This window comes from Erpetoichthys calabaricus, chromosome 16 (genome assembly GCF_900747795.2).
Source record: "Erpetoichthys calabaricus chromosome 16, fErpCal1.3, whole genome shotgun sequence".
In the NCBI taxonomy this organism is placed as follows: Eukaryota; Metazoa; Chordata; class Cladistia; order Polypteriformes; family Polypteridae; genus Erpetoichthys; species Erpetoichthys calabaricus.
The window spans coordinates 83452189-83467959 of record NC_041409.2 but is presented as its reverse complement, the minus strand read 5'-3'; the positions used below and the strand labels follow the sequence as shown (position 1 = coordinate 83467959).

General features: G+C 39.4%; 1 protein-coding gene across 2 annotated transcripts in view; it reads right to left on the bottom strand.

Moving 5' to 3' along the window:
- The window catches only part of rin3 (Ras and Rab interactor 3), a 60352-nt gene that overhangs the window by 39238 nt on the left and 5343 nt on the right, over positions 1–15771 (bottom strand). For both annotated transcript variants that reach the window (XM_028821774.2, XM_028821775.2), the window contains exons 2-3: positions 12437–12617; positions 8648–8762 (exon numbers count right to left, since the gene is read on the bottom strand). In XM_028821774.2, the coding sequence (XP_028677607.1) occupies positions 8648–8762; positions 12437–12617 (296 nt within the window). The remainder of the gene's footprint in view (positions 1–8647; positions 8763–12436; positions 12618–15771) is intronic.

Here is a 15771-nt window from a genome sequence, read left to right as displayed (position 1 = left end):
CTTCACATAAAACCATGGATACAGTGAACAAACAACCAAGGAGTGATTTAGATAGATAAATAATAGTATTTTGAGGACCTCTAAATCTTCACTAGAAGATGGCAGTAATGCAGGTAAATGTAAAGGCAGAAACTGAAGCAGACGAAGCTGAAGAAGAAGAATCTCAACTAAAAGATACTTTAAAAAAAGGAGAACTAGAATTGATGAAGTATGACGAAATGAATGGCCTGGTTTTGTCAAATCTTTTCATGTATTTTAATTACACAGACAATCACACCCCTTAAGATCTATATAGGAGGATTTAACATTTATCAGCTACAGTGGGGAGATCTACTTTTGGACAATGACTGAAAGAAGCTTATGGAATAGGCTTTCATAAATGAAGTGGCTCACATACACCACCTGAAACTGCAACAACATTCAATTCAGCTAGGTGGCACAAGAAACAATGCCATGCATCGTTAGGTAAATACAATGGTTTGCTAATTCCAAGGTTCAGTACATATCTTGGCTTTTGGCCTTGGTTTAGGTGCTATAAAAAAGAAATTCAAGTAAAATGTCTAATTGGGAGAAAATATTTGTTCAGCTCTTGTATATAAAACAAAAAATACATTTCACATCAAGTGGCTTTATTGTCATACCATACATTTTCCAGGACGCATTAACACTTTCCTTGCTAATAATTTTCTAATTTTGGTCTACTTTGTCTTTACAGTTTTAAGATTTTCACGCTTAATGTTAATGGAATCCTTTTTTTTTTCCTTTGTTTTTACTGCCTGTCATTATGAGCAAGTGTCCTAACTGGGGAACAACGTAAATAAGAAGCAGCATTTGTGCATATTGCACAGAGAAAAGTTTACATGCATTCAATCTGTGCGTGTAAAAGAACATTTCACATCATCTCACATATGATTAAATCTGCTCATTCGATTGTCTTACACATGAAGCCCATAAACTCTGCAAATTATTATTTTGAGTTTTAATTATTTATGCTGGTATATGAATTCCTCAACTACATGTTGCTGGTGATATGCACTGTCACATAGGGAAAAACCACTATTCCATGGGACACTTAGTGCCTATTAGGTCAGGTCCGGGAGCATGCACTGATACAGCGTGTTGCCACACTCATCACATGACAAAACAGCTCAGGATCCCGGTTGTCAACCCCCCAGGCAGACACACGGTCCAGTAAATAACCAGACACATGGTATAGTCTCCCCCACCCAGAAATGGCCATCTATCTGCGGCAGCCAGATGTTACATGGCCTTGGCCTGGTCCAGCCGCTCAGGTTCTCAGCAATGAGGATCTCTCGAGCTTGATCACCTTCGTGGATTTGCAATACATAGCCATTGAGCACAGGAAAGGTGCTATATAAATGTATTATTATTATTATAGAGCCATAACTGACACTCCCTCACATTGCATTTAATTGCTCATGTAGTCCCGAATGAGGCACAACACTTGTGCAACACAAAGTCAAATCAGTGGATATCCAAGGATTCTCTGAAGAGATACAGTCCCAAAGTACTTCAGTCTTCGTGACCACACATGATCTCCCAATCCATCTACGAACTTCATAGGAAGAGTCACCATGTATGTCACTGCCGAGGTAAGTAAACCTCTCGACAAGGTCGACACACTCTCCGCAGACAGATACACTTGTGAAGGCTGTGCCCAAGAGGACATTAAAGGCCGGAATCTTGTTTTTTATCTGGACACTTGCAAGCCCAAACACTCAGACTCCCGAGAGCCCCAATTAGACCCTCCATTGCCTCTGCGAAGATCACAGTGTCCGTGAATCTTTCTTCACCAACAGATGCCCCACAGCCACTAGACCACACAACCATTCCCAACACCCAGTCCATGCAAGCACTGAACAGAGTAGGAGCAAAAAACACACTCTAATGAACCTCAGAGTTAACTTTGATAAACACAGATTCTGCTGCAACTCTGCAGAGCACTCACAATACCAATGTACAGGCTGACCATGATATCAAGCAACTTTGGGGGGATCCCACAAACTCTCAGGATGTCCCACAGGACGGCTGGATTGACTATGCCTATTAGATTGAGATGAATTAGCTGGCCAGTTGGTGTGCCCTCAATAATATAAACCTGAATAAACCAAAAATGGCTGAAATTGTTATGAAATTTAAGAGAAACCCCTTCATATTTCACCCCAATTATAAATACTGTCATGGTCATGAGGGTGCAGTCTTTTGAATTTCTTGGCACTGCATTAGCTTGCAAGAAAATATAGTATCTTTTATCATAAAATGCTCAACAGCACATATTTATTCTTCACAAACTTACAACTTTTAACTTATCTGAATTAGTGCTTGTCCAGCTGTGTAGAGCTATCATTAAAAGAACCGTCACTTCCTCCATAAGTTAGTTTTGGCATCATTTACTTCAATATAAAAACAGCAACATGATGTTCAGAATGCAGAAAAGTTTGCAGACCTACATTATTATTATTATAATATAGTGTGTGTATATATTCATTGTCACATGCATGCGCATGGTGGACAGCTCAAGGACTCAGATAAGCGTAATTTCCCTGATGGAACACCAGAGGGCACTGTTGTCTGATGCCTTCTCTCTCTCTCTGCAGACCAGAAGATTGATGGCCATACCTTCTCTGATGTCACTTCCGGCATGCACCTGCCTGGACCCACCTCTCTCTGCAACAGCCCATAAGACTGCAAGTTCCACCATCTTGAGAAGTCTATTTTGAGACTTGTGTTGATAAGACATTTTCTTTTGCCTTTATAACGTGTGTGAATCGACGTTTTGTTGTTATTATAGGGGGCTAGCCTTTGGGTGCCCCAAAGAGTTATGCTCTCTTTGTCCCTCACATCATATTATATAATAATATATATAATACGAGGGCAATCCCAAAAGTAAGGTCTCCTATTTTTTTAGAAATACAAACCACCATTTATTTTCTATAATGTTTACATCATTTTAAAGGTTAAAGACTTATTTTTCTATATAATCGCCATTTCGGTCGATGCATTTTTGTAGACGCTGTGGTAGTTTTAGAATGCCCATATCATACCAGCCATGTCCTTCAGGAAGCGTTGAACCTAATCTTTCACCTCTTCGTCGGAGCAGAATCGCCTTCCGGACAAATGTTCTTTCAACTTAGGCAACAGGTGGTAGTCACTGGGTGCCAAGTCCGGACTATAGGGTGGGTGGGTGATGAAGTTCCAACTGCCGATCTTTACGCATGTTTTCCTCAACATTCGCGACTGTCTTGTCGGAAATTGATGGTGTCCTGCGCGAACTTCACACTTGGCGGTAGCGTTCAATAGGAGCTCCATTTTCAAGGGCTGCCAAGCCAAGATTGAGCATCCCAGCGAAGCCACACATGCTTGTTTGGGAGTGCAGGAAGCACCAATCACAACAGTGTGGCCAACAGCTGTACGAACAGTTTCTCTACGTCCCCACCGCTTTGGAGACCTTACTTTTGGGATTGCCCTCGTGTGTATATACATACATATATATACACATATATACACACACACACATAAATATATATAACCTTCGACATGTTCTATCATTATGGAAATGTGCCTTTTTAGAATTGGATAGCCAAACCTTAGAATTTAAGGCAAATCAAAAATAAACAAAAAAAAATGACAACATGCCATTGCTGCTTATGTTAGGTTGTGCATGGATGTTGGAGTGCATATGTAATGGGCTAGAATTCAGTATTCTAAAGAAAATGACATTTCGGTGTGTTGCTTAGTGTAATAGGCTATAAACCAGTGTTTTAAAGAAAAGGAAGAATTTCTGGAAAATTCTGCTACAGGTTATTGCTGATGGCTATCTACAGGACATAAATATTTACCTGTCTTGCTAAAGAGTCACCTGCTTTGAATAGTCAGACTGCTTTGATTTAGTATCTCATCTACACACAATGTGGGGATACAGAACTGTCTGCTTCCTTGGAAAATGAACGAGTTCTGGGGACATTGGTTTCTAATCAAGTACTTAAAGTAAATGTGTTTACACTATTTGTTATGCAGAGGAAATTGGTTTGCACCATTGTTTTCACTGATTGCCATGTTGATCTATGCAGAAATTGAAGCATATATATATATATTTCTGGGAAAAGGAGAATAAAAAAAAAAAAAAGAAAACAGAAGTATGGTCTGAGACTCGGGACTGCTGCCTGTTTCTTTTATGCTTTACACCATATCGCTGTGGCTACACCCTGTAGCAACAGTGGCTTGTACCTGGCCCAGGTTCCCCTAGACCGTGAGGCCGGTAACACATCCTGTAGATATACTGTACTTTTATACAAACATTTTGAATTCCCTGGTGAATTTCATCTTGGACAGGTGTTACAAGAACATTTCAAAGCAGCTGCCTGGTTAAAAAACACACATTCCCCCACAAATCAGGGGCACCTTTGACCAGAACCAGTCATTACAAGCACATTAATATTGTTTAGGCACAGCCTGATACAGTCCCCCGCTCACTGGGAGGACATATGTTACTATTCTTTACCCTTAGAGTGCTTTGAGAAATATCTTTAAAAATGGTCACTACATGTTTAGCATCAACAGTCCTGCAGCGGCTCAGTAAAGCTGACTTGTCATTGTTGTAATATGTTTTGTTATTAAGTTTAATGTCACTGTTCTCTGTGCCCACTGTTACGGACTCATTCATACAGGCAGACCAAGTATGGTACATAGGAGCTCAGCATCAGCATTTAGAATTGCTGAGCCAAGCACAGGACTAGAGAGCCAAAGACAACTGGAGAATTGAATAGTCAGCCTAAAGACAGACTAGTATATTTCTGTCTTCTGTCAGCACACTATCCTCTTTCCTTGTTGGGAGAATGAGAACTGTATGTAGGCATTGTGCTATTCCTGTATTTTTGAAGGTGGGGTTTGAGTCCTTTCCTGTCCTTGTTTGGATCCAGAGAAGGAGCCTGCACATGGAGCAACCAGAATGTAAGGATGGACCTATGGCCAACACTTTGAAGCTGCCGGGCAGAAGATTATGTCTTCCGTCCGGTGAAAATCCTTTCAGCGTGGCGACGAAAGATGGCAGACTGCGTAGGTCAAGACCCCCACATTGCTTGATAGAGTCTGTCATAAGCTTCCCGTCTGTAATACCGCGTGAACCCATCAGTAAAGTGAGCTAAATTATCCTTACTTCTCATGTAATCTTGTAACCCTCATATTGCATGCTGGGGGGGATAATACCCTTTTAATTTATAATTATTTAAATTCAGGTTAATTACAACACCGCAATTGAAAAGAACACATTTCCAGAGAGCTAATGCCTCTTAAGGAAACAGTCATATCTTCATCACTTACTGTAGGTATGCATATTATATATATTATCCATCTTACTAACCGAAGGTTGTAAACCGGATATGGACGCAGGGCGCTGGGCACATCGAGGCGCACGTGCACTGCCGCGCATCACACGGCGTAAACCGGATAAAGCGGTCTCGTTTTGTGGAGACATGATTCCGTTGCCTTTGCTGACACCGACTGCTGGCAGAGTGGAGCACAGCAAGTTCAGCCCTGCGTCCATATCCGGTTTACGCCGTGTGATGCGCTACAGTGCGCGTGCGCCTCGATGTGCCCAGCGCCCTGCGTCCATATCCGGTTTACAACCTTCGGTTAGTAAGATGGATAGATAGATATGCCTATGTAATTAAATGACATGTCCCTAGACGCACCCACCCTCCACGATAGACAAAGAACAAAAATGAGAGGATTCAGCGCATATGTGAATCACATTACAGTATTACAGTACGGAATCCCCAGACGTCCAAACTACACAGTGTAAACTGGATATGGACGCAGGGCTGAACTTGCTGTGCTCCAGTCTGCCAGCGGTCGGTGTCAGCAAATGCAACGGAATCACGTCTCCACAAAACGAGACCGCTTTACTACAGATATGCGTATGTAATTAAATGACATTTCCCCAGACGCAACCACCCTCCATGATATGTCATCCATCCAGATATCGGATGGAACAGAAACTGATTGCCATTCTTGGATATCCGATTCACTGGTGAATCACGGGCTTACTAGTATATATATTATATATAAATAAAAAGCTTTGTGTAAATGGAACAAAATGACTCAGGAGAACTCATCTATCAAACAAGCTGAAGCGATCTGAAAAGACAGAAAGCATGTGGGACAGACACTAGCAGCCTATCTCACAGAGGTTTCACTTGGGTTGTTTGTTTTTTGTTTTTTTTTTTTTTTCCCCTTTTGCGGAAACACACACTGGCCATAGTTCTTCAGGTTTCCTGTTTAGTTTCCATAGCAACTATCAGTCGTGCATTGCCCACCTTCATAAGCTTGTTTTTTTAGCAAGAAAAAAAGAGAGAATAGTGAAAGATAAATGAAACTGGCAGAATGATCACAGTCTGTCAAAGAAAAAAAAATTATGTATAATTTGATATAACTATAATGTTTTTGGATTTTTTATGTTTCTTTACAACATGAAACTTGATAGGTCAAATTTATATCTGCTGAACTGTTCTGCAAAACATTCACATATTCATTCTTGACAGTCAAGAACAACGAATTGCAAAGTATGCATAATCTGAAATAGTTATCTTAAACATGAAACAGGAAATGCTGTTGATTGAAGACTGTTTCATCACTTTCATTCTTTTTTTTATCTTAACCTACCTATTCCCACATAGGATCAGTATCAGCCCTTGCAAGGCTGGGGAACAAGGCAGAAAAAAAAAATCCACTGAACTGCACACTTATTTATGTAGTTACTTGAGATAATTAGGATTACCAATCACCGTAACGCACACAGCTTTATGATGTAGAACAGAAATGAAAAGCTTAAAGAAAACCTACGCAGACATGGGGAAAGCATACAAACTCCTCACATAGTGGTGGACTAGGATTTCAGATTTAAGAACCGTGAAGAAGCAGTGCAAAATGCAAGACACCACCCATCATCGAGATATCAGGGTTTTCAGTATCAGGGGACTCTAAAAACGTTGAGATCCGTCGGAAACCGGAGATTGAAATTTTTGACGAATCTAAAGCTTTCGCTCCTCCCCCATAGATGATGGGTTATGGTGGGGGAGGGCACAAAGCAAAAATTGTATTATACATTGATTTAACTTTGCAAACAAAAAACATGTCAGGATTACATGGAAAAGCTGCTTTTCATGACATATATTCAATTATTATATTGTATTGTGACAGACAGCAGTCATGATATAAATGAAAGGCTATGCGTTGCCTGAACGGTTTCATTTCCCACCGGATTCTCAAGCTGAACACTAGCTTCTTTTAAAGTGTGCACTGATCTTTCTGCACTCCTGCTAAATGCTGGAACTGCAGCCCTCTCGAAAACACTGCCATAAGATCACCCACATAATTTTCATTAAACTGTTGAACACAGCAATACTGCTATAGAGTTCTGATTTATTAATTTCCTAAATAAGTCTCTGACCTCTTTCTCAAATCCTTCCGATTTAAAGCATGTGTCCTGCTACCACCCAGCAATGCCCAGGCCCCATGCAGACTATGACGCACCAGCAGACCACTGTTACAATATTTTATTAACTCGATAATGGACACGGAGTAATATATAACATCACATGACACAACCAGTTTCTCACCACTTTATTTAGCCTTGAAATGAACAAAATATTTATTTGTTTTCAAAAATGTATAGATTTGTTTCATGTCGATCGGATGATGGGGCACTGAGTTTGAAGGTACCCCCACCTTACGGGAGTTGTGAGAATGTCCTTTACACCAGTGTGTGAGATGATCCAAGCCAGAATCCTTAAGGGTCACCAGCAGCCATGTACCCAGAATAAGAGACTTAGAGAGTTTCCTGCAAGGTCTTCAGAGAAGTTTCTCTGCTGCTATCTGCACCCCATCCTCCATACTCTGCACCAGCTACTTACATGACTGAGTGATAACACCAATGATTATGTTACTTGGTATATCTTGCTGCTCGCTTCTACCCTCTTTATAATCTACATTTTAGTTTCAAAAGATATTGCTTTATGTTTTCATGACATCCTAGGCAAATGGTATTACTTTATAAAAATAATCTTATGAATCCAACTACAATTACATGTGAAATAACTAAGCACTCACCTATAACAAAAATACCAACAACAATAAATATTCTTTGTAGGAAAGTTGCATAATGACAGCACTCCAGCAGACTGGCACTTGACTTTGCACCATAGGATGTGTTATGAACAGACATGAACATGCTGCATGTTGGTCTGAAAAGTAATTAATAATTTCACTATAATCTGCACATGTGATAATAAAAATTGAAATTTTTGCAAGCATAACTCTTCCGACATTAACAACTGCCCTCAGAAATTACTGATGATGACCCTAACTGATGTGTGTTTGCCACTCACTATGCTACATCAAACATGAATCCTTTGGACAGAGAAGGGTGAAAAGGTTAAATGCACAGTGATCGATAATAAAATCAGGGTCATTAGGATTTTCTTACTAATTGTAAATCTATGATACCATATGTTGCTCTCAGTCACACTTCTCTTGCCTTTCTTTACTGAAATCACATAAAGCTTATTCCCAGAATCCAACCCTACCCCACCCAATTACAACTACCCTATGTGGCAACAATGGAACATACGTGATTTTTCTTCCTTGATCAAAACATCCTTGATCCGTGGTTCTCCGTTTTGGTCTGGAAAGCGAATGGAAAGAACCATGTTCTTCAAAGCTAGATTCTTCTTCACTAGAAATATCTGAAAAAGGGTAAGGGGAAACAATTAGAGAGCATGCATAACAGCAGATCTCCAGGCCATAGTGGTCAAGAACTACATGCAAATTAGTTTTTAAACACACCATGAGGCAAGAAAAATGCAGAAGAGCCTGATATTCCAAATGTAAAGGAGCATCCTGGTCAAAAGGAGATACTTGCTTTTTGGAGTTTTACTCCAAACATCAAAGAACAAAGTGTCACATTATGACAAAGTGGATGTTTGTAGTGTATGGTTCAAGTGAAGACCGCTGATAAAAGAAGTAGATAATCCACCACTAGCAGATTAAAATCTACTGTAGCTGACACATTTGGTACGACACTATCTGCTTTACAAGCCGTCTTCCCTACTCCATCTTCTTCTTTTTAACAAAGAAGAGCTAACCAAGAAAAGTGAGAGCAATGGGCTGAAGAGTGATATTTGAATTTGGCAGAGTGTTTCTTCTGAACTAGAAGCAGCTTGCATTTCACTCACTCAGTCTTCCACTAACCCCCCTCTCACGCCAATTCATCTACTCACTGTATTTTCCTTCTCATTACACTTTCTCCTCTCTCATTCCATCTTATTCCTAATTACTGCTTTTAAGAGTGTATTAAATTTTCTCACCTCCTCCACCCTGCTATACTCTTATTTTGAAAACATCTGCTCCCTTTAGGAAGGCTTTCCTGTTTTTACTCCAGTAAGTTTACCTCTCTCTACCATTATATTAATTCCTCTTTCCCTGATGTGGACTTCTCCTTCTCCCCTTCATGTGATTAACTCTAATTGCAAATCTGCTTCATTTTCTTGTGTCTCTACTTTTTCAGAGCATACAATTTCATTCTCCCTTACTTTTGTCAAACATCTCCCTTTCTCCTTGCCTCTCACATTCTCTTAAAAAAAACTCTAAATACCCCACGCTCCTCTTCCTTGAGGACATCTCACTCAACCTCTGCTGATTATTCTTTCAACACTGATGGCTAGCTGGATTTGCACTGCTGCCCCCTCTTCCTTCTTGTGCTATTTTCTGAAATCGGCTTCCCTCTCTTTCTTCACTCGGATTCCCTAGTTTCTCTTCTTAATCACATCTCTCCTTTTACTAGATTACCCGAATACCCCCATCAGTTCCAATCATTACCACTGCTCCATCAAATAGTTCACCTCTCCATCCTCTTTCCTCCTTGTAATGTTGTCTCCCTACTATATCGCATCATTCTTTAACCATATGCTTCACTCCCATTCCACTTTGTTTACCCTGAGCTGACAAAGTGTGGCTCAGTGTTGCAGCTAAATTGCAACAACCATGGCAGAGATACTCTATAAATACAATGCATCATCATCATCACCGTTTTTTTATTTTTTTTTTATTACATTTTACTAAACTCTGCGATTCTTGAATTTAGCCCTGAAGGCCCACCCTGGCTGCAGGTTTTCATTCCAACCAAAGTCTTCTTTTAATGTAAATTGTATGTTAATTAAGAATTACTTAGTTTGTTTTGTATCAATCCAGAAATTACAAACTGGTTTAAAAAAAAAAAAAAAGAAAAAAGAAATTAGCCTCAGTTTTCAATTTTCATCCACACTACCCCAGCATTTTTCAACCCCAGAAAAAAGACATTCAAAAACACTATTCAGAGCCATATACTTCTGAAAACACCAGCTTGGTGTTGCAATGTGGACAGATGAAAACAGACTTTTAAAAACACAGACTCTAATCACGGTCCGATTTGTTCATACTTATTATGCAGCCCTTCCCCGATTGGATACTGCTTACAATGTCTCATTCCCTGACTGGTCAACCTTTACAGAAGATAATCGTATGCTTACGCAGTGGACATAGAAGAGTTGCTTTCTGTAGTGCTTGTTGAGTTGCTTACCTGATTGCATCTAAATGGCGTTTTGAACTGTTTGAATGATGTATACATGAACAAAAGGCAAATGATTTACCAGTTGGTACGGCTTTGTGATAAATGCGTTGGCTGGTGGTATTACCACCCCTTTAAGGATTTTGCCACTAATGCATGCATTCCCAATGCAGGCGAATCTCTCTCTCATATGTGCTTTCAGTTGTTTTAGTTTGGATGGAGATGCACATTGCTCATAAATGATTTGAAAACACTAATGTGGAGAGAGACAGCTTTTGTTTAAAAACTCCTTTATTAAATTAAAACCTAAAGCATCGTGTTGCTTGCCCTGGTGTCTGCCATGCCCATCATTAATTGGATACAATTAAAAAGAGAAGCTCCACAGAAAAGGCGAATTAAAAAGAAAATGGAAGAGTTAAACATCTAAAAATACAACGAAAATACTTATTCATTGCTTATAAATGTAACTCAACTGTACGTGTTTGAATGCAAAAGAAAAAAAGAACTAAAAAGAAAAGCTAATTAAATAATGAAGGGTTAAAATGACTCACTGATTGTGAAACTGTGGGGAGCAAAAACCTGCAGCCACAGGTGGCCTCCGGGACTGAATTTAAGAACCCTTGAACTAACTCCAAGGTGACTTACAGCATAGAGAGAAATTACAACTATTTACAGATATCATTACTTACAGCTAGAGCACAAGCAGGGTAAGTGACTTGCTCAGGGACACACAATGATTTGGGAATTGAACATCATACCATACAACACCACCATACGGTTAAGGTCCAATGCCTTAGCCACTACAACACACTGTACACTTGCCCCTCTCCTTCTCACTTGTTTCTCCCCTCTCTCTTCTCCTGGTTTTCTCTTCTTTGACCTTTTCTCTTTATGAACTTCCACTTTACTCCTCTAATTTACTAATGTTTTTGGTTCTCTTCAGTGTTTTCTCATTCTCCCATTTCCCCCTCACCCATTAGTTTTACATGCTTTACTCCTGTTCCTCTAATTTTCCCCAGTTCTTTCAAGCTTGCTGACTCATTTCAAAAACATTTTTTACTTTTCACCTCTCCTACCTTATTACTCTTTTCCTCATTCATTTCTCACCAATTCCTAAGCTCTGATCACTTAATTTTTCCCTAGCACTACCTCCTTCTCATTAGTTTCTTTTCTTGACGATTCTTCTCTCTACACTTTTGTGAAGGTCTCTCCTTACTGCAGTCGAATACCTCTTTTCACACTTCGCCATTCTGATTTTGGCCCTGTGTCTTTTCATTTAACAGTTTACCTCTCACTAATCCATTTCTCTTCTCAACTCTTTTATCGCTGTTCATCTCTCTCTCTCTCTCTCTGCTCACAAGATTACCTATTCATCACTCTGTGGAAGATGGATTTCCTCATTATTCTTCTTTCTTGCTTTACTCTCACTCCTCTATTATCCTGTTCCCTTTTGTCATCTCACTAGTGACCCATTTCTTAAGTCCCTTTTCTCCCAACTACTCTCACCCTCATTTCTCCCTTTGTCCTTACTACTTTCACTCACATGACTATTTCTTCTCACATTAGTTTTCTTTTTACCCCTTCATTCAGTAGCTTCTTTTCTCCCGGTCTCTGTTCCACTTCCAAAATGTCTGTTTGCTGCAAAGGGTTATCCATGTCTCTCTCTCCGTCTTTCATCCAGAAATATTCTTCATTGCAGCACTTTGTCCTATTTTCCACTTCCCTATTACCCTCCATTCTTATTTTTTGCTCTTGTCCTACTTATGGCTGACCTAGGTCTCTGTCACATTTCCCTTCATTTTAGAGACTACTCACCCCTGCTGGCTCTCTCTGCAGAATCTCAGTGGCTCTTTCATTACTAACACCCAGCTGCAACCACACTGGACAAGTCTTGATGAGCTTCTCCAGGATGCTAATGCTGGCCACTGTCAGCTGGTCTGTGAGGCCAGCACTTTCGTCCACTTTACTTCCTGCATTATTGACTTCTGGATTTAATCTGGAAAATAAAAAAAAGAAGAAACATAGGAACATCTATCTATTAAATGATTTTAAAAGAGCGTACAGACTGTTGTATTAAAAGGAAGTTGGCTGCACAACCTGTGGCAAGTGCTTAGGTCCTTTCCACCACTTGTATGCACAGGCCAAGCTAGTGTGTTTGGTTTATCTCTGACGCAATTTTTTTTTTTTTTTTTAAAGCAAAATATGAAACGCTAAAAGCTGCATAGTGTAGCCACAGCTTTGAAGCAAATTTGTCAGGTGGTTATGTGAACAGCCACACTGCACAAACCATATATCGTTATCAAAGACATTTTGAAGTTGGCAGTCAACTCTGTGTTTCTGTAGTGTGTTACTGCAAAAGGGATGCACAGCCAAGAAGTCAAAACATTAAGAAGTTCTGTGCAATTTATCAATGATGCCTAGAGAAAAGATTCCATGTAGTAGCGGTACATTTCGGTGTCTTGTATGTCTGTAGTACTAGGGTGTTGTACTGTGTTAGCCATTTTCATAATGGCTAACACGGTACAACACCCTAGTACTCAATGAAGCTTATTAATTGGCAAGAGAAATCATCTCCCATTTTTTCTTTTTGTGGATAGGATGTGGCAATAGACTGTTTTTCAACAAGTAACCAAAACATGCTTACTACAATAAACTACATAACACGATTTTTTAGAAGTATAACAGAAAAATGGATATATGCAAGTAGATATAGATAAATGAAAATAATGAACACCACAACACATCTACAGTAGGTTGGTTTGACCCATTACTTCTCTATAGAAAGAGACATAACTTGTGAATTCTATTTCCTTAATTATTATCTAAAAAATTAACCAAGAATCATTATTCACTCCAAATTGACTTTACACCGTTTTTGTCACAGTTCCTCTCTTTCAGCCAGTTGGATGAAAAAGTTCTCAGCTAGTTACAAACTCTCTAGCACCTGCACTTTGACCATGGCATTGATTTGTTCACTGTTTGCACACAGCTCCTCTGTCCTTTTGTGAGATATTACTCTGAATATTCCTACTAATTTTATGAAGTGAACCTTATAACAGCTAATTACATATCCTTCACACAGTTTATTACTTTCAGTTACAGTAAAAACAATAACCACAATGAGGAATACATTAGCTAGCTTGATCCTGACTATCAAGTTAGAGATAAGGGTTCATAGTAGGTTTACTTATGGTTAGCTTCTGGTTGACTCCAAGTGCATGTCATGCTTTGTCCCAATTTATTGAGGGGTGGCTTTCTCTGGCACAGGCTGAAGGATGATCAACTCATTTTTTCTTAGTTTGCTTGGATGATCTTCTCCTTCTTTGCTTTAATCACACCTTGTGGTTATAGGAGGTACTGCAGTTTGTCTATCAGGTTTCATACACAGTGGTCCCAGTCCTCTTTTCTAGCATAAAACTTTGGCCTTTGGTGATCAGTCATTTTCCCTTCTTCAGAAAGAAACTCATTACTTTACATGTAGTCTATTGCTTGTGCAAATTGCCCTCTTTTAGTAAAGCTTGGACTCGTATGGCTTCATTAGTCCAACTCCAATAGATGGTTTCTTGCTCTTATTGTCCTTCGCTAGCTGTACTAGTTATGATAAGGTTCTGGGTAACTCCTGGTGTAGTTGATGCTTCGTCTCAATTCCCTTTGGAATGGCTTTCTCCTGCACACACTGAAGGATGTTCAGAGTGCTTTTTTGCTTGTTTGTTCAGAGGTGCTTCTTCTTTACTCTAATCATACCTTGTGAATGTGGCCGGTACTAAAACTTGTTTTTGAGATGTCACACACATTGATCCACTTTTGTTAGCTCAACACTTACATTTTACAATGCTGTCAATGATCAACTGACTCCCTTTTAGCTTTGCACCCTCCCTCATCATAACCTATCTTCTAACGGAGAAAGCAAAAGCTTTAGATTCATTAAAAATTTCGATGTCTGGTTCTTGATGGATCGACATTTCAGGGTCCCCCGATACCAAAAACATGGATATATCAATGATGGGTGTCTGTCTGTGTGTCACAGTTTCTTGAGGATGGTCTAGAGCTACAAACGGCTGGACGTAAAAATGCCAAACTTGAAACTTAAGCCTGTTATGATGATGTGCCGATTAGTTTTTGAGCCAAATCATGCAAGAGAAAGAGGCACTCTAGAGGAACCCTCAAATGGCGTAATTCTGCAATTAATTATTAATTGTTTTCGTCAATTGCTATCGTAATGACCTCTTATGATCTGAAGCATCAGCATCAGAGCAGTAGTTACTGAAATGTTATAGAATAGATCGGGTAACTTGGTTCCTAGGGCGCAAAGCCTACGGGCGCTTACATCCGAACATGCTTCATCTATAGTAGATCTCCCTTGCTTGTGCAACTTGCTCTCCTTGAGCAAGACTTTGACTCATACGACATCAACATCCATATATCTATATCTCTCTCTCTCCCTCTATATCTATATCTCTATATACTGTATATATATCTATATATACTGTATATATATCTATATATATATATCTATCTATATATCTATATATACACATACACACGCATCACATATGTTCAGTTCCTTTCAGACAATAAATGATGTGCACGATATCTCCTTCACCAACTGGTTCATGCGATTTTATGATTTCATACTGTCAGTGGCAGGCAATTTTTTTGTGAAATAATATTCCAAACCCCCCTGTATCACTGCTTACATGCTCATCAACATCCACATGTAACACTTGACTTTTTCCGAATTTTGGCTGAGAGTCCAGAATGGTCATCTTCACTCCTTTTGCTGCAAAACTGGGTGAACTCAATATTTGCACTCATGATGCTGATGACAGCTCCTCTTCAGTACTGTGATCGTCATGATTAACAGCACTAAAGTCACAGAAGACATTCTGGTACACAACAATCACCTTGCAGTACAACAACACCACCTTAAAACCTACAAAATGGAAAAGTCATTTTCCCTGCAAAACATTTCTTTGAAACTGTTAGAAAAATGCTTGAACACCACTTAAAAACACCTGATAAAAGCCCTAAAAAGCCTCAAAAATGCCTGTGAAAAACCATTAAAAATTTGAAAAAACGGTAAACAGCAGAAATTTGGAATAAGACATGAAAATGTCATTTGTATTCAACCAAAACTTGAAAACTATTCG